Source organism: Littorina saxatilis, linkage group LG5 (assembly GCF_037325665.1).
Source record: "Littorina saxatilis isolate snail1 linkage group LG5, US_GU_Lsax_2.0, whole genome shotgun sequence".
In the NCBI taxonomy this organism is placed as follows: domain Eukaryota; kingdom Metazoa; phylum Mollusca; class Gastropoda; order Littorinimorpha; family Littorinidae; genus Littorina; species Littorina saxatilis.
This window is the reverse complement of record NC_090249.1, coordinates 26,397,471-26,416,218: the sequence shown is the minus strand read 5'-3', so window position 1 is coordinate 26,416,218 and position 18,748 is coordinate 26,397,471. Positions and strand designations below refer to the sequence as shown.

Genomic DNA, 18,748 nt, shown 5'->3' with positions numbered 1-18,748 from the left:
AGGGTTGACAGTGCCGCCTCAACTTTTACAAAAAGCCGGATATGACGTCATCAAAGGTATTTATCGAAAAAAAGAAAAAACCGTCCGGGGATATCATTCCCAGGAACTCTTATGTCAAATTTCATAAAGATCGGTTCAGTAGTTTGGTCTGAATCGCTCTACACACACACACGCACAGACAGACAGACACACACACACACACACACACACCACGACCCTCGTCTCGATTCCCCCTCTATGTTAAAACATTTAGTCAAAACTTGACTAAATGTAAAAACTACATCACGACTGTACTGCGCCCAGACCCGGCTACGCTTGTTTTGTTCAGTGCACTCTCTGGTATTCTTTTCAGAAATGTCTCGCAAACTTTGACTCTCACTTCCATGTGTTGTTTCCGACCCCCTCCACCATCTTGAACACAAGGCCAGTACTGTACTGGCCTTGTGTTCAAGATGCCCCCTCCACCCCTGTATAGTTTGTTGGTTATGTTTGGTCGGTTTCTTTGCCTGTGCGTGTATAGTATGCTTGTCGATGTATGTATTGTAAAGCGCTAAGAGTAGACATTTTTCTAGAATAGCGCTATAAAAGTTTGCATTATTATTATTATTTCTCCTTTCGGGCCATTCTCTCCGCGCGAACTTGAGCAAATTTGGGTTTCCGCGCTGAATTATATTTCAACCAATCAAAAAATAGATGGCACCAATCTCCAAGTGCGGGACCAACATGCTATACAACATGGCGGCGAATCGAAAGTTTGTTGCATGCGACACTTTTTGTGGGATGTAAACGAACCTGTTATATTGTTATCAGACCATCGGACGTATCCTGCTTAACCATTAACTTTGAGTGAATTTTTTTTGTTTTGAGTTACAATCTTTTAAAGTGGGTTTTATGTGTTACGATGCTTCCAAAACCAGCTCCGAAAGCTGCCGCAGCAAAAGGCCCAGCTAAACCCGCTGCAAAACCCGCCGCCAAACCAGCTGCCAAACCGATCGGAGGAAAAGCACCAGTGGCTAAGAAAAGATCGGGAACAAATGTGGCAGGTGTGAGATAAGTTAGACATAATAATTCTGAAAGTTTTTTCTGCTAGCACGTAGCAGGCAGGCTCATGCAGTGACGGTGACAGTCCCTATTTTAGTATTTATGGCAAACACCAGACTGATTAATTGCCCTTTCCTCTTGACACACAATTGTTTTTGTTGTTCTAGTTTTTATTGTTTCTGACTGGCAGTTCCTTCTGTCCTGGCACATACACCCCGATACTTTTTTTAAATTGAAAAAAAAAAAGAATTTCAGCTCCTTCTTTAACACTTTCTACCCCACCTATGTTGACCAAGTTTTTTTTAGTCGAGACCAGCTGTGCTGCAGCAGGTCACTCAGAATTGTAGTAACCGTGTAGTAACTGTGTATCAACACGCTGGAATGCAGGCGTTAGATCGACATTACAGGAAGCGACTGAAGCTAACACTAACAGTCTGAGAGGATATATCCTTTACCTGGTCAGATAGAGCCATATGAGTGGGTACGGATATATCCGTACCTGGGAGACACTGAGTTAACAAAAGATGCAAATGTCACTAAAAAGAAATAAATTTGATGGAAAAAACTAAAAAAAATATCCAATAATTCAGGGTCAGCAAATTGACCTTACAAGTTCTTCAAGACACGTTATATTCGTTAACTTGCAAGTTGCACCATATATATCTTGTTATTTGTTCTTTTCTTATTCTTTACACAGACACACATTTGCTATTTAATCTCACACATCAAAGATTATGTAAGTTGTTCTCTTTTTCAATACACAGTCACAGAAATTCCATTTATTTTCATGTATGTTGAGAAATTGAAATGTCTTGTCAGGAGGCAAGAAGCCAGCTGCTGTAGCGGCAGGAAAAGGAAAGGCAGGAGAGGATGCCAAGAAGACATCGACAGCATCACAGCAAAAAGTCTGGGGGCCTCAGGACGATGCAGCACTCAAGATCCAGACGTCGTACCGCAAGCACCTGGCCAAAAAAGCCCTGGAGAAGAAACGCAAGGAGAAAGAAGAGTATGAGGAGCTGATGGACAAGCTGGAAAAAGATGTGAGTCGGTGACTGTGAAAGGTTTGTTCATGTCATAAGTCTTTGTAGTGTACTTATGTTCGATTATGCTTTATGATTGAGTGTTTGTTTTATTAGAAATGCGATGTGGTGCAAAAAGAAAAATGCCCATGTTTATGTAAAATGAAAATGGACATAAAAGTTTTCTTATCTTATCTTATCTCATGCTAAATCTTCAATCCGGTTTTTTAAATAAAAAATGTTTCATTTATTTGTTTGTTTGTTCGTTCATGGGCTGAAACTCCCACGGCTTTTACGTGTATGACCGTTTTTACCCCGCCATTTAGGCAGCCATACGCCGCTTTCGGAGGAAGCATGCTGGGTATTCTCGTGTTTCTATAACCCACCGAACTCTGACATGGATTACAGGATCTTTTTCGTGCGCACTTGGTCTTGTGCTTGCGTGTACACACGGGGATGTTCGGACACCGAAGAAAGTCTGCATACAAAGTTGACTCTGAGAAATAAATCTCTCGCCGAACGTGGGGACGAACTCACGCTGACAGCGGCCAACTGGATACAAATCCAGCGCGCTACCGACTGAGCTACATCCCCGCCCAATGTTTGATTTAAAACTCAATACATATGGTACAGTGGTACTTTATGTTATACCTGCATTCTTTTTAAGACCTTAGTTTTCCCAGACTTTCTTACAATAGCGTCTGTGAGATTATTTCCATTTTAAGACTCCCTCCAATTCAAAACCTGATTTTCTTAGATTTTTGGAGGTCTCTATAAGGGGGGGGGGGGGGGGGCAGAAGGGGGATGCTCTGTTCCTGTCATTAAAGGGCATCCTTGAGGCCAAAACTGTTCCTTAGTTGTTGGTGGCCTTCCAACTGACAGATCATTTTGGTACAATTTAACCCTCCCCCCCACCCCCGCCATCCACCCCCCACCCCCCAATCGTAGCAATAATAAGTAACAACTGCGAGTTTTCCGAAATTATAAATGCTCAAACATCACAGGAATTCAGCCAGTAGAAATTGAAACAGATAGGCATCATAGTTATCATTTTGTACAGCGGGTGTTTTTTAGTTATCTGCATATATATGGGAGCTTGAGCGGGTGGTTTTGGGAACTCTGGGTTTGAATTTGGATAACAGACAAAGTGAAAACAAAAAGTGTCCTTTCATGTGAGGATTCCTCCTGTCAGAGGGTTCTCTAATTGCAGGTTCTTCTGGCAAAAAAATGACGTATGAAACAGATGAGCTCTGACGTCTCTTTATACAGGTGAGCTAGGAATTAGTGACCTCAAATAAGGCGGATTAATGTTTAAAAGGGTTGTAACGTTATGCTTCAATATATATAAATTTAAGTTCAGTGTTGCATTATTGACACAGAGAAATTGCTCTTCTTACTTGTGAACGCTGTCAGTAACACTAACAGTGTCTATTACACCTATACCCCTTACCTGACTGTCAAAAAGATAAGTTAATTTCTTTAAATGCGATTACACAAGTCTTGGTGTTCAAAATTAATAATAATTTTGCAATTAAGCCCTCCCTTACATTTATGGAAAGCAGGAGCAAATGGTTTTGTACTGTTCTTAATTTGCAATGTGAAAACCTGCAGATCAGTGGCCACTTCGCTTTCTTTCAAACTGTCGTTATTAACAACAATGGTTCCTCTGTTTTAAGATCATCAAAAATCTGGAAAAAATGTAGGTCTTGAAAGAGAAGGAGTCTTAATATGGAACTAAATTACTAACACGAGGATATGTGTGATCGACAAGAAGAAGACGACTAACACCAGGAGATAAAGTATTTAAAAACCAGATCTTAATTAATGCAGAAAGAATCTTAGAATTGGGTGACTTAAAACTGAAGTTTCACAGTCTCAAATAAATTAGAATTAAACAAAAAAGTTACCTTTATGCTGTCCATTTTGCAAGTACTGGTGACTAGGAAATGGTACGGTAAAGTAGCAGTAGTGGAAGACGTTTTGTTAGCTAGAGCTGTATGTCTCGTGGAATGAAGAGTTGCAATGCTGCTGGCAACAGCAACTCCAGGTGCTGCTGTGCATTCATTATGAAAGACAATTGATTTTTGCCATTGCTGATTAGACGGCTAGCTGTCAGTGTGTGTTAGCCCTGTGCTGGCTGGTAGGGCTGGTCAATATAAGGGGGCAGGAAGCAATGCGCTTTATTGTGAGAATGTGATGTGATCGGGCACTGAACTTCTTTTTCGTCTAAATTCGTTGATTTGGGGGATCTCAAAAAGACTTTAGGGAAACATAATTATGGAGGAAGAATCACAACAGAATCTGGACAAAGAAAAGATGATAGAGTTTATAGGAGCAGTAAGTATGGCATTTGACTGTAATATCTTGTTTTATTGTGTTGTTGATGAAGGTTTGAGTTTGTACAGATTAGGGTAAGTTAATTCAGCTCCCCAAAATACTCAGCTCGCTATAAAAGCTAGGTGACTGCTTAAGAGAAAGTGTTGAAAGTGTGTTTACAAGACTATCATCAAGGCAGTTGATATACTATAGTGATCTCGTTTGGCATCTGAAGCTCTTTTTTTTTTCAAATCGCAGAAACCGGGCCGTTATTTCAGCAGAATTGCCCAACTGTTGTGGTGGAGGAAATGTAACATGAAGAATTGCGTAAAACTTCTGCAATTGAATAGCCATAACTTGTATAGCTGTTTCAGAACATTTGCTGAAGAAAGAGAATCCCTGCAACATCCCAATATTAAGATTTAGCAGTTATTCAGCAGTGGCAAGAATTACAGTACAGTGGAACCCCCCTTTTAAGACCTTCAAAAATCTGAGAAAATCAGGTCTCTAAAATGGAGGTCAATTTACAGAGGCTATGAACAGAAAATCTAAAAAAGCAAGGTCTTAAAAGGGGGGGGGGGTTCCCACTGTATGTTATTACATTTATTCTTCTTCTGCGTTCGTGAGGTGAAACTCCCACGTACACTCGTGTTTTTGCACAAGTGGATTTTTACGTGTATGACCGTTTTTACCCCGCCATTTAGGCAGCCATACGCTGCTTTCGGAGGAAGCTTGCTGGTATTTTCGTGTTTCTATAACCCACCGAAGTCTGACATGGATTACAGGATCTTTCCGTGCACACTTGGTCTTTTGCTTGTGTGTGCACGCGAAGGAGGATAAGGCACTATAGCAGGTCTGTACATAAGTTGGCCTGGGAGATCGGAAAAATGTCCACCTTAACCCACCAGGCGCGGCCGGGATTAGAACCCACGACCTTCCGCTTTGGAGGCCGGTGTCTCATCCTGCAGGCTTGTCCATACCACAGTGCTCAGAGGGACACCATCTGGCCAGAGGAGACAGCGCTACAAAAGAAGCTATACGGCCCCAAAGAGGACTTGGAGAGGACAGCACGTTTCGCCCTGCAGTCCGGACTGACGATCTAACAGCGAACGACAAGAAGAAGAAGGAGGCCGGTGTCTTACCACCAAGCCATTGCGCCCGTCTGTTGTTACATTTGAAAGTGCTTACATCATTGGTTACAAGTCACAGTCAGTTTTGGTGAGCTGTCTCTGTCTGTCCACAGGCCTTCGTGCACTGGGTGAAGATGTCTCTGTTTGTCCATAGGCCTTTGTGCACTGGGTGAAGATGTTTCTGTCTGTCTGTCCACAGGCCTTCGTGCACTGGGTGAAGCTGCAGCAGGAAGAGTCGGAGAGGCAGCAGAGGAAGGAGGATGAGGAGAGGAAGAGGAAAGCGGAGGAACGGAAGAGGATTAAGAGGATGTTGGAGTCAGCTTTTGACGGCGACACAGACGCTATGCGGCAGATACTCAAAGAGGTGATTACTATTACTTCTATCTTTTACACATAAAAATGACTTGTATATCCCTGCTAGAAAAGAAAAAGAAAACTATTTTTGGTTCTGTCAGTTCTATTACCTTCACTGCTGTTTTTTTAGATTGCCTAAGTTAAATAACCGTAGGTGTGTTAATTACAAGCACTGTGTTCCTTTTGAATGCTTGCTAAGGTATTTTTTCTCAGGTAAAGATTTCATTTTTGTGATGTGTTGATGTCATTTCTGAGGAGAATATATCATCCCGCGACTAATATTTACAACCTGGGCCAACAAGTAGTCTATACAATTTGTTTTAGAATTCAGCAGAATTTATTTGTGGTGTTCCCTTCATCTATCTGTCTCTGTCACTGCCCACCCCCCAACCCACACACCCCAACCCACCTCTCTCTCTCTCTCTCTCTCTCTCTCTCTCTCTCTCTCTCTCTCTCTCTCTCTCTCTCTCTGTGTCTCTCTCTCCCCCCCTCTCTCTCTCTCTCTCTCTCTCTCTCTCTCTCTCTCTCTCTCTCTCTCTCTCTCTCTCTCTCTTTCTTTCTCTTTCTCTCGCTTTCTCCCAATTTTCTTTTCTGACTCTCTCTCTCTCTCCACCCCCTCCCCCCTCTCTCTCTCTTTCTTTATTTCTCCCTCTCTTGTAAGGCCTTGGTTTTTTGCACTATTGCATTCTTTGTCTTCAGATCTCAGACTTAGATGAGAAGAATGGAATTAGTGATGACATTATTGGCAGGGCCCTGCGCAATCGTCACCAGTTGGCCCTCATCAACTGTGAAGACGCCAATGAAAACACACCCATTTCTGAAGCATCAAGTCAGTGCATTACATTTTTTCCATCTTTCTAGTCATTTTCTTTCTGGTGTAGAGTTGGTACTTAACTGACCTCTGTGTGTTTGTGTGTGTGTGTGTGTGTGTGTGTGTGTATGTGCATATTTGTGTGTGTTCGTGTGTGTGTACTTGTGTGTGTGTGCATGTACGCATGCATGAATGTGCATGTATGAGTGTTTTTTCATGTGTGTGTACATGGATGGGTGTACGTGTGTGTTTGCAGAACTTGAGATTAGGCACTTCCCCTAGGCTACTTATTGACACATCATCATATAAAACTGTTATACATGTTTAAACAAAATGTTATTAAGTAATATGCACCTGCTTCTTATAGTTGTGTATGTTTACTGTACAATATCTGTATGACCTTAATAACTCATTCTTTTTCTTTTTTTTTAGGCGGGGGTCATGTGGACAGTATTCAGTTTTTGCTGGAGCGAGGTGCTGACCCCAACCATCAGGGTCAGTTTATGCGCACACCTCTCTACAGGGCAGCCTTCGCTGGACACATGGAGGCTGCACAGGTGAGTTAGCACAGGTGTATAGTGGAGGTCAAGAAACTGTGACATCATGAAAGATAGTTTTATGGTAATTGTATTAAGTGATATTTAGTCACATATATGTCATTGTGGATAAGTCAGCATTACTTTTACAGCTGCTTTTATGAGGTTCATGGAAAGAGTGCATGTAGACATAATTACCCAACGATTGTGCTAGGCAAACTGGCATCACCCGACAACTGGGAAGAATGATTAGCTCTCACAGAAACCATTCACTCAGGCACAGCAGACAAGTTATGGGTAAAGCACAAATGCATTGTGGCAACTTTGTTTCTTACAAGAAAACTGTACATTTAATTCAAAGCAGATGTGGCCCTTGTTGTTGTTTTTGTTGTTGTTGTTGTTGTTGTTAATGGTGTATACTTACGGAGCCACTTGGGACGGAGAAGGTGACTGTCATTCAAATGGAAAGATTACATGACTATAACATCTTTAAAACCTGGCCTGAAAAAAACAGATGGGTCTAATGGATTTGCGACTTTCTTTCTGGCATTTTAATCAATAAAATTCCCAAAGGTGTCTGGTTAATGCAAACTTTGTGTGAAATAGTGCTTTACGCTAGTTTCACTTTTATTTATTTATTTATTTATCTTTTTATTTATTTATGTATTTATTTACTTATTTATTTTTTATTTATTTATTTATTTGTTTATTGTTCAGGCATTACTGCAAAATGGAGCGGACCCAAGGATTTATGCATCCGACGGACAAACACCAGGGCAGGTACATTCATACTCAACTTATATCTGTCAAGGCCGATAAAGGACGAACAATGACTAATTAATTCATTCTTTCTGATATGGCTGATTGAAAGATAACAACACAAAGTTCATCATTGTTACCGGACTTACGCAGGGTCCACAGGTGAGCCCAAGCGAACCACGGGATGTGGCAAGCGTAACCACGGGATGGGATATCCCGTGGGCGGTTCGGGACCCTGCTCCCTCCAGATCGGAGGCCTGGGGCTGGTAGCAAAGCCCCGCAAAACAGCAGCATGGGTGCCGGAAAGCAAGTACATGGTAATGGTTTCACACCCCGACCATGCTGACTCAGGGGCAAATGAAGGTTTGCAGTGGATCTCAGACCCGTTGTTGCCAGTTAAACCAGGCCCAGCTTTTGGAGGGATGGAATTTCACAATAAAGCAGTTACCCCCCCCTTAGCCATGCTTATCTTCCGCCAATCCGTGCCCATTTTATGCCAAAACCTTTACCTATGTTGATTTATCAGTCCAGTAAAAATGAACTTGACTGATCATAAGGCTTGTGTTTCATTGATTATCTCCCTTTAGCATGATAGGGGATATTTGTGTTGCATGGTTGTTAGTCTTGTCATAAATGTTTACATGGGAAGTTGTCTGAGTTCAGATGGCTGAAGGCTAAACATTTAAATAGCTTCTCAGTGTACTTTAGAGTTGCTGTTGGGGAGTATGAGTTTTAATTGGAAAATTAAGTAGATATGAAGTCAGTTAAATGTTTACATGGGAAGTTGTCTGAGTTCAGATGGCTAAAGGCTAAACATTTAAATAGCTTCTCAGTGTACTTTAGAGTTGCTGTTGGGGAATATGAGTTTTAATTGATTTCTTTATTTGGCAAATACGTATTTTGTGATTCTACATCATCAGTATAATAATGTTTTGCCGTTGATTTTTATGGACCAATCGAAAGGCATGTGTTTAGGTAAAACACAGTTGAACCAGAATGAAAAAAAACAAGGCACAACAAAGAAACAAAACAAAGTGAAAATAGCACACACAAAAACAATTAAGTCATACAATTTGCATTGGCAGGGAATGATAGGACTCAAGTAAAATTGTCCAGTTCCGTGGTCACTTGCTGCCTTGCTAGTGCAAATACTCCTCAGTTAATTTAGACTTTCTAACAGACAGGTCAACAGGTACTCTTTAGATTGGATACCTAACTTGTTAGTTCATTGCAGAGCCAGTAAAAGCTTTCAAGTTTGAAAAGAGATTGGGAGTGTTCATGCATGCTCACATGTGATAGGTTATCATGCATGCACACACACACACACATGAGTATACACCAAACATGCACATACGAACATGTCTGAACACACGCACACAAGTATCAAAAACATGTATGCAAACACAGACACATGCGCACACACACACACACACACACACACACACACACACACACACACACACACACACACACACACAGCTAGGTAGACACATACACACACAGATACACACACACATACACACACACGCACACACAAGCACACACACACACACACACACACACACGCTCTCTCACTCACTCACTCATTCACAGTGTCAGCTATTGCCAAGACTGTATTTGTTTATGTAAATAGTTTGTCACGGCAGATGTTAATTTGGCACTTTTTCTTTCATGTTTGCTTCTCAGATTGCCTCAGTGGAGGCAATTGAACAGATGCTGAAGGAATGGGACATCTCCCAGACAGAGATGCTACTCAAGAAGCTGGAACAGGCCAAAGAACAGAGGGCGGAGGAGGAGAGGAAGAGAAAGGAGGCAGAAACATCGAAGTCAGTATTGTTTTGTGTGTGTGTGTGTGAGTGAGTTTGTGTGTGTGTGTGTGAGTGAGTTTGTGTGTGTGTGTGTGCATGTGTTTGTGTGTGTGTGTGCTTGCGTGCATGTGTGGGTAGGTGGGTGGGTGGGTGCATGTATGTGTGCACAATCACAGACACTCCTCAGAATAAATTTCTTCTACATACAATTCCTGTACCTTGTGAGTACCATTTTGTCCTGTCAAACAAAAGATTTTCTCTCGAGAAGCAGTTTTAAAGGACACTTGTGCCTCGAGTGACTCTGGAACATTAGAGGACAGTGGAACTCCCCTAATTTGAAGATTGCAAAGTATTCTTACGAATCAGGTCTTACCAAGTGACTCCTGCAAGATAATCCACATGAAGATCCCTTCATGGCTGCATCAATCAATCATGCAGTGCCTTCCGTGCGGCATTACTTGACCAGATGAGAGCAAGCCTTGCTTCATTACATCGTTCAGTTAAATCTCACGGGAACTGCAAAGTAGACAGTATTATTCTGCACACATGGTAGGCAAAGGGTAATCAATGGAGGTACATTTTCCCACTGTATGCATGAACTGACAACCTGAAAAACCAAGGTCTTAAAAAGGGCAAGTCTTATTGGGCAAGTAATTGAAGTGAGGGAGGCAAGGTGGGTGTAGGGGAGGGGGGGGGCGATGGGACTGGGGAGGTTAGGGGGGGGGGGGGAGGGGGGGCATAATTCACTATAGTGTATCATGCAGGGAACTCGAGGAACCATGCATTTAGTATTCTAAACACACACTTGCTTTCCAATGATTGCCTGAATATAAGGAAATACTGCAAAGAGAGTTTTGTTTAATAATGTCCTACATTGACGTACATGTGTAGTCATATAGTCTGAGTTTACTCATTTAAATTCAGACTTGGGGCATTGTAACCCACCTTTTTTTTTGTAGGTTGAAGATGTTCCCACATGGTTGCTGTAACACTCTCTCAAGGGGGAAAGGGGCATTATGAATATTTTCATATATATACTCACATGCAGACCTGGGAACCCATACGATTTCGCCGTATTTTGTACGCATGATTGTCGAGAATACGATCAGTAAGGTCAGTGGGAAAAAAATACAACGAGAAAAATTCCTAGACAACTTTTCTTCACAGGCCCATCCCGAAGCTGATCCAGTATTTTGTCACATGATTACAGTTTTTGTCAGTAAACATTGAAAAAAGCATTTGTTTTAAATGTATAGGTAACGTCCATGTTCATGGCATCCTCCAGATTCCGAGTCTGACACAACCGTCGTACGAAGAAGAAGAAGAAATGTATAGGTAAACTTAATTAACGGTGTGACGGACACGCGCGAGGCATGTTTTAATCATGGATGTTCAAACGCTGTGTGGAGTACGCTCATTTTTCTGAACATACACCAAGTTTGTTTGAGATTCTCGAAGTGCAAAACAGGGGTTCCCAGGTCTGCACATGTATATGCCTCAAGGTATTTTTGGTGTGGATTAGTGGCAACATTATAAACACAGGGGAAATTGAAATGAGGCAAAAGAAATCCAAGTGGATTATAAAGTTACACAATCTTTTTGAGACAATTATTTTGTCTGCTTCTGCTATCTTCCTTAGGATTTGATTGTAGGCCTCAGTATTAGTGAGCTCATTATTCTCTAGCCTTTTTATAATTATAGTGACCACTTGAGGGCCGGCACAGACCAATTAAGGGACTTTTGTCTGCTGAATAATTAAATGAGTAAAAATAACCAAGGTGGATCGAGGTGGAGAACAGTGTACACATTTTATAAGCAGTCCAACTGTCAGGTCATTCCCACAATAATCCAAATCAATCCCCGAAAGTGTTTGTGTGGATGATCCACTATGTAGTTGTCCCTGTCAGATTAATTATGTGAGAGAGATGTAGGGAGATGGAAAGCTGTATGGCATTATCACTGTGTAGCATATATTTGCCTGCATTTGAACGTGTCTCCTTTGTTCATTCTCTCGTAACCAACCCCCCACACCGATGTATGGAAGTTCTGTCTATTCACACACACATACACACACACGCATGCACACATGCACAACGTGACATGCATGCACACACACACAAAGACACACACACACATGCTTGCGAGCACACACACACACACACACACACACACACACACAGGCTTGCGAGCACACACACACACACACACACACACACACACACACACACACACACACACACACACACACACACACACACACACACACACACACACACAGAAAGGCAACACACACTCACATGCACCTAGGCTTGCTCTCATACACACAAATGCACTTTTTCTCTCTTTCGCTTTCACCCCCCCCTCCCCCCTCCCCCCTCCCCCTCTCTCTCTCTCTCTCTCTCTCTCTCTCTCTCTCTCCCTCTCTCACAAGTTTCTCTCTCTCTCTCTCTCTCTTTCTCTCTCTCCCTGTCAACTGTCACAGTCATGAAACATGATGAGTGTCTTATTTCTTCCAGATTGGAAACACAAGTGGAGGAAGTAGAAAAAGAGTTTGAAGCAATGCAAAAGAGAGTAAGTAGATGTATAGCATCATTTATAGTAAGGTTAGCAGTTTTTCAGACTATGTAGCAATTGCATGATGAATTAGACATCAGTCAGATTCATTGCCCTTGAATCTATATGGCAATCCAGGATAGAGCAAAAACATGCAGTCACAGAAACACAACAACCAGTAAAAGTCTTAATGTGAAATATTCCTTTTCATTGGGAAAATTGTCTAAGAAAATTACAACCATGCACTAAGACTGACAGGATGACAATTTTCTGTCCAGTATTATGGCATTTTCACAGGTAAAATACCAGACATTTCCAGTCAACACAAATACTTTTGTGTAATGTTCATCATTGTATCTGTGTGGTCCTTTTAGCTTTCCAGGGCCTATGCGGAACTGGAGAAGAGAATCAACGAACACGACCTGGCTGCTGACTCTGGATTCGAAAGGCCAGACATTACACTTCAGGTTTGTTTGGGTGTCTTGTCTCTTCAACAGCCTGCCTGTCATCTGCCCATTTTCAGACCACAACCTCCACTCCCCACCCCATCCCTTTCAAGACCCTAGTCTTTCAGATATTATGTTGTTAGGCCACAAAAAAAAAATGTCTGTTTACTGTAACCCGACCGACCCTAGTTTTTAGGCCCGACCCTAATCTTTTTTTTGGATCGTCTGAAAAAAACACACAAAAAAACCGCATCCAAAATAGAGCTGTTTGCGCTCAAACAGCAGACGACAGAAGGGAGGTCAGCTCAAAGTACTGTTAGGAGTAAAGGGTCATCACTCGTGTTACTTCCTTTCAAAATGGATGCACGCAGTGGTGTTCGCCACCCGCTAGCCGTAAAGCTTGATAAATGTTGTCATGAAAAGGATGGGGTGAAAATTATCAGTACTTATCCAGCGAGTTTTAGTATCATTAGCGTTTTTCAACAGGCAAAAACAGGGATTGATGAGAAGAAATGAACTGTGAAACATCATAGAGAGGGGAGAGAAAAAAAAAAAAATTAAAGAAAAAAAAAAAAAAAAAAAAAAAAAAAAAGCCGACCTACCGACCCTATTTTTTCACCGTATGTTACTGTAAACAGACCTATTTTTTTTTTGGCCTTATTGTCTTATCAATTTACTTCCATTCTAAGAATCTGTCCCTGTCAAGACCTGATTTTCACAAATGTTAGGAGGTCTTAAGAGGAGGTTCTCCTGTAAAGTGGATTGTATATTGCTGCATAGATTTGGTTGTTCTACCCAATGACATTTTTTGCATTATTTTCAGACAGTGCACGAGGCGGAAGCAGACCTAGAGATAGCCAAGATTGATATGGAGAAGGCACGAGACAAGCTGGCTAAGACCAGACTTCTGCTGAGGGAAAAGCAGACTGGACAAGGTATATTTTATAAGACCATATTAAGAGAACATTATTTCGCCAACACTCCGTTCTCTTGCTTTCCTTTCACTCATCCATGCATATGTGCACACAAACACACATAAATGCATGCACGTATGCATGCATATAAACACACACACACACACACACACACACACACACACACACACACACACACACACACACACACACACACACACACACACACATTTTGAAAAGTTTCACCATAAGCATTGGCTGCTGTCTTGAAAATGAAGGATATCTTATGTTAATACGCAGTGATAACATTAATTGAAAAATGCATTATAAAACTTAAAAACTAAAAACAATTGAAGACAATCCATTTTTGTTACTTTTCCAAACTCTTTTGCCACTTAGATGGTGATTTCACAAATGAGAAATGGAACAATATTGTGTGTCCACAAAGAGAGATATCTAGCTTAGTCCATTCACAGACCTGTTTACCCTTACTCAGTGTTGTTGCCAGCCTAAGAAGACAATAGGTCATTTGGACCTCCCTAAAAAAACAATAGGTCCAAATGTCCTGGCTTTAAAAAAACAATAGGTCCAAATTGTACTGCCATACTTTGTTGCAACTTTTAGCAACTTTTCTTTGGGGCAACATTTTTAGGCTATTCGCGTTTTTCCCTATCCTTCTTATTCTGAACCTGTTTCAAGTCCTTTGGCATTGCTTTGATGTCGCTTCCTAGTTTTAATTGTTCATAAACTTTGCGAGGAGAAAGAGCCTGACATTCCTGGCCTACCCTTTCCAATAGAGTCCCCGGTGTGCGAATGTAGGGATCCTGCCTGATCTTCGCATTACCATGCCGTAGTATTATATTGATGAACTTTCCGCTGTTTGCGCCATTTTCGGTAAATAGGTACACCGGCTGGATAGGGTATTTCCGTAAACGCAGCCTCGAGTGTCAATGACGACAAACACGGACTCGGCACCGAATGCATTATCACTCGTAGCGAACATGAGCATTTCGATCGGGGTTTGTTTTCCGACTTTGCAACTCCCATTCCATTCATTGCAAACCTTGTCCGCCTTGTACGAATATGCATCGGTCAGTTGACCACCAAAACGTAAAAACTAACGGTCCATCGACCGGACAAGGCTAGGTCCAATGCGTCAAATCAGAAAGGAATGCGTCAGAGACCGAAGACCGAGGCCTGGCAACAACACTGCCTTACTATTTTGGAGTAATTTATTACTATTTTTTAGGCTTTTGGGGGGAAAAATACTCCTTTTGAGTCCAGACTACGATTTTCAAATGTGCTTCAAATTAGGTTTGTGTTGCTAATGTTGGCATTTGTAACCACTGGGTTACTATTTTGGTCATCAGATTACTATTTTTTTACTTGACCAATACTCTTGTCAAGTGTTGGGGGTAAACAGGTGTGCATTCATGATTTTCTCTGCCTAATTTTCTGTTATTTTCACTTTTGCTGGTCAGCTGGTGAGATAGGATCTGACCGCCCAGGACAGAAGGTGATGGTGAGAGAACTGGACGATGTCCTCTTCAGGGATGTGGGCAACAAGATCAAGGACTCAGGAAAGTATGTCAACACCAAAAACCTTTATTTCTTTCTTTCTTTTTTTTTCTTTTTTTGTTTGTTATAAGCAGATTATTTCTAATATTGTTCATGTCAGTACAGTGGAACCCCCCTTTTAAGACTTCTGAAAATCTGAGAAAATTAGGTCTTAAAAAGGGGGTAAATTTTCAGAGGTTATGAACAAAAAGTCTTAAATTAAGGGGGGGGGGGGGGGGGCGGACTTAATAGGGGGCTTCCACTATATCTGCTTGGTCATACATGAATACCATTTGTTTCTTTGGTAATTCTGTTTGATTGTTTCAAACATGTGATATCAAACATTGTTTGTGACGCATTGTTCGTGTTGGTGTTTTTGCTGGGTTATGAAAACTAATACACATACCCATTATGCATCACCAAAAAACAAATCAAAACTGCTTTTATGGCAGTGTAGAAAACAGTCACCATAAAAGTCTGCTCATGCCAACTTTGTGTCTTTGAATGCAGAAGTATTAGTGTTTGTCAGTGATCGACTGATTGATCACTTTTTGCTTTGCCTTTTTGGCGCATGCTTATGTATCCCTTGGTTTATTTCAAATTCATGCATTCTCAATCTGTATTTAGAATCACAGAAAAATGTAAAACACTTGTCAGAATTATCCGATTTTTTTTACCACAAACCTGGGTAAGGGAGGTAAATCTTCAGCTAGCACAGAATATGATTTGCCACGATTCTCTCCCTTGCACAGGTGGCCCCTCATCATAGACCCCACAGGACAGGCTTCCACGTTCCTGCGGTACCGCGACACTAACTACATTAACGCTATCAGGCCAGCAGACATGGAGGTGGAGAAAGCTCGTATGGCCATCCTTGGCTCCCTTCGCTACGGCAAGCCTCTCATTTTGGACATGATGGAAGTGGACATTTTTGCGACAGCGGGGGATTGTTTCGACAGAATCATGCCCGGTCTGCTGGCTTCCATCATGGATAAATCCATCATACAAAAAGAGAAGTAGGTTTGGCTTGATGTTTACTTCTGTGTGTGTGTATGTGTTTGTCTGTGTGTTTCTGTGTGTGTGTCTGTGTCTGTGTGCACCGGCATGTGTGTGTGTGTGTGTGTATGTGTTTGTCTGTGTGTTTCTGTGTGTGTGTGTGTGTGTCTGTGTGCACTGACTGGCATGTGTGTCTGTGTGTGTGTGTGTACGTGCGTGCATGTGTGTTCATGTCTGTCTGTGTCCGTGGGCACCTGCATGTGTGTGTGTGTATGCATGTGTATGTGTGTGTGTATCTGGTGTTTGTGTGTGTGTGTGTATTCGCCAATACATATGCGCTTGTGAGTGTGTCCACATATGTTTATGTATGTTCATAATTTCCCCTTGCCCTGTGTCACAGGTATCTGGGATTGGTGAAACCTAATGACCCACCAGAGTACGACAAGAACAAATTCAACGAACTGAGGCTGGAAAACTTCAAGTTCTTTCTGGTGTCTAAAAACCCTTACCCCAAGGAGGAACTTCTCGACCAGACATATCCCATTCAAGTCTTCCTGGCTGACAAGTGAACACATCCACGAGGGCAAACAAGTGAACAAAAGCATGACCGGAAACAAGGGACACTTGCATGAGGGGATACACGGGGACACATGCAAAAGGGAAAACGAGTGAACACTCACATAAAATACAAACAAGTGAACACTCGCATGAGGGAAAGCAAGTGAACCCAAGCATGAGAGTAAAGCAAGTGCAGACATCCAAAAGGGGAAACAAGTGAATACTGGCATGAGAGCTAGGAAAACAAGTTAACACTCATGAAATTAAAACAAGTGAACACATGCATGAGGGTAGACATTAGAGAACATTCACATGAGAAAAACACAAATCATCACACATGCAGTAGGGGAACGCACTTGAACACACGAATGAGGGAAAACTACAGTGTGACAATGTGCTCGTGAATATATACACGGCTGTGTTATGTCAACGGTGACTTCTTCTTGGTTACAATACTCTGAAATGTGTATTCGTCTGTGTGTATATTGTGTCTGTGTGTTTCTGATTTATGTCTGTGTCTGTGTTTCCTGTGTCTGTGTCTCTCTGTCTTTGTTATACGATTCAGATGTAATTTACTCCTTTGTACAATGGGTTATCCCCCCTGGACTGCAAATAAAACTGTTCGTCTGTGATAATTTCTGTATGTTTCATAGTTATCATTCCTTTTTTGAAAATAAACATTGTGATGTTTATGTTTAAAGAGATATTCTATATCATTTACTGGACAAGTTTATATTTTAAGAATATGTTTTTACTTTGATATTGCGGGTTTTTTCCTTTGCTGGTACATTATAACATTTTGACTGAATCTCGACATGACTAAAATAAACCATATATTTTTAAAAATCATTTGACTCATGCATGTGTTCTGACAAAGAGTGATTGTAATGGTTGATTTTGAGTATGATCTTGTAAAAATGTTCATCTCTCCCTTTTTGTGCGACTGTTTGTTTTTAAACACCCCAAGGTTTTCCATCCTATCAGTCTAAAGTGTGTAGTAATTTGTACAGAATCTCCCCCCCCCCCCCCCCCCCCCCCCCCCAGCATCCTATGATATTGTGTTCATATCCTCCGTAACTGTACCTCTCAAAGACTGTCTCCCTTGTTAGGCCCGAGTTTCAGATTTGTTGGTGGTCTTAAGAGGGAGGGAGTCTTAAGATGGAGGTACATTTTACACAGTTTAGGAATGCCTTTGGGGGAGGGGGGGGGGGGGGGGTAAGGGGCTTAAATTAGACTGAGGGAGCCCCAGGGTATTTTAGGTGTTATGAACTTATGTTTAATTTGCTCATGGACAGAACTCTGAATGCCATCAGTCAATATCACACGGATTTCGAACAAAAGCTTCGTTTAAAGTAGGTACATTTTTCAGGAGGTAATATGTGACTTAAAACTGAAGTTGCAGCTGAAACATGTAGATGGATTAAAGAAAAACGTACATGCCTGGAGGAGGAGAGGGTGGGGGGTAATTTTTTCGTTTTTGCTTTGTATTAAATGTATTTCCTGTTTTAACATGCAAATGCTATATATTTAATGTTGTTTTTGCAGTTATTGTGTTGAAGAGATTATGTTGAAGTTCAATCTTTCGTTAGATATATACAGATATATAAATGCAGGCATGCTACTTTTCCGGGAATTGCCTGAAATCCGGGAAAGCCGTTTTCAAAATCCGGGAAAGTCAAATTTATTCCGGAGAAGTTGAACAATTTTCGCAAAAACGATCCGTGTGAATATCGCGCAATGCGACCGGGCATTGGTCTTGCCGTTCTGAATCTAGAACGTTCCCAATCTAGTTCTGCGGATGTAGGCCGTCGTTTTTGGCGAAATGTCAGTTTCGCCCAGATATTGTAGAGAGAAATTCGCCGGGACCGTGCCATTTGATTCCGGCGTGAAGAACAAATGGAGTTGGGCTTGGCTTGAAAACACCTTCCCGCCGGGAAAAAAGAAGGCTGA

At 41.6% G+C, this 18,748-nt stretch overlaps 1 protein-coding gene across 1 annotated transcript; it reads left to right on the top strand.

Moving 5' to 3' along the window:
- Positions 1 to 718: 718 nt before the first annotated feature.
- On the top strand, positions 719 to 17,644 carry LOC138966710 (IQ motif and ankyrin repeat domain-containing protein 1-like). The gene is made up of 13 exons (XM_070339025.1): positions 719 to 1,043; positions 1,861 to 2,081; positions 5,706 to 5,870; positions 6,560 to 6,689; positions 7,104 to 7,228; positions 7,925 to 7,987; positions 9,653 to 9,792; positions 12,291 to 12,345; positions 12,702 to 12,794; positions 13,597 to 13,708; positions 15,169 to 15,271; positions 15,997 to 16,260; positions 16,641 to 17,644. The coding sequence occupies exons 1-13, from the start codon at positions 902 to 904 to the stop codon at positions 16,807 to 16,809; spliced, it is 1,782 nt and encodes a 593-aa protein (XP_070195126.1). The 5' UTR covers positions 719 to 901; the 3' UTR covers positions 16,810 to 17,644.
- Positions 17,645 to 18,748: the final 1,104 nt, after the last annotated feature.

What these genes read in the sequence shown, in the direction of transcription:
- LOC138966710 (XM_070339025.1), top strand. Translation starts at nt 902, where the DNA reads ATGCTTCCAAAACCAGCTCCGAAAGCTGCCGCAGCAAAAGGCCCAGCT. An exon ending in ATCGGGAACAAATGTGGCAG is followed by an intron (nt 1,044 to 1,860) that starts GTGTGAGATAAG and finishes ATGTCTTGTCAG; the next exon opens with GAGGCAAGAAGCCAGCTGCT. An exon ending in ACGGACAAACACCAGGGCAG is followed by an intron (nt 7,988 to 9,652) that starts GTACATTCATAC and finishes TTTGCTTCTCAG; the next exon opens with ATTGCCTCAGTGGAGGCAAT.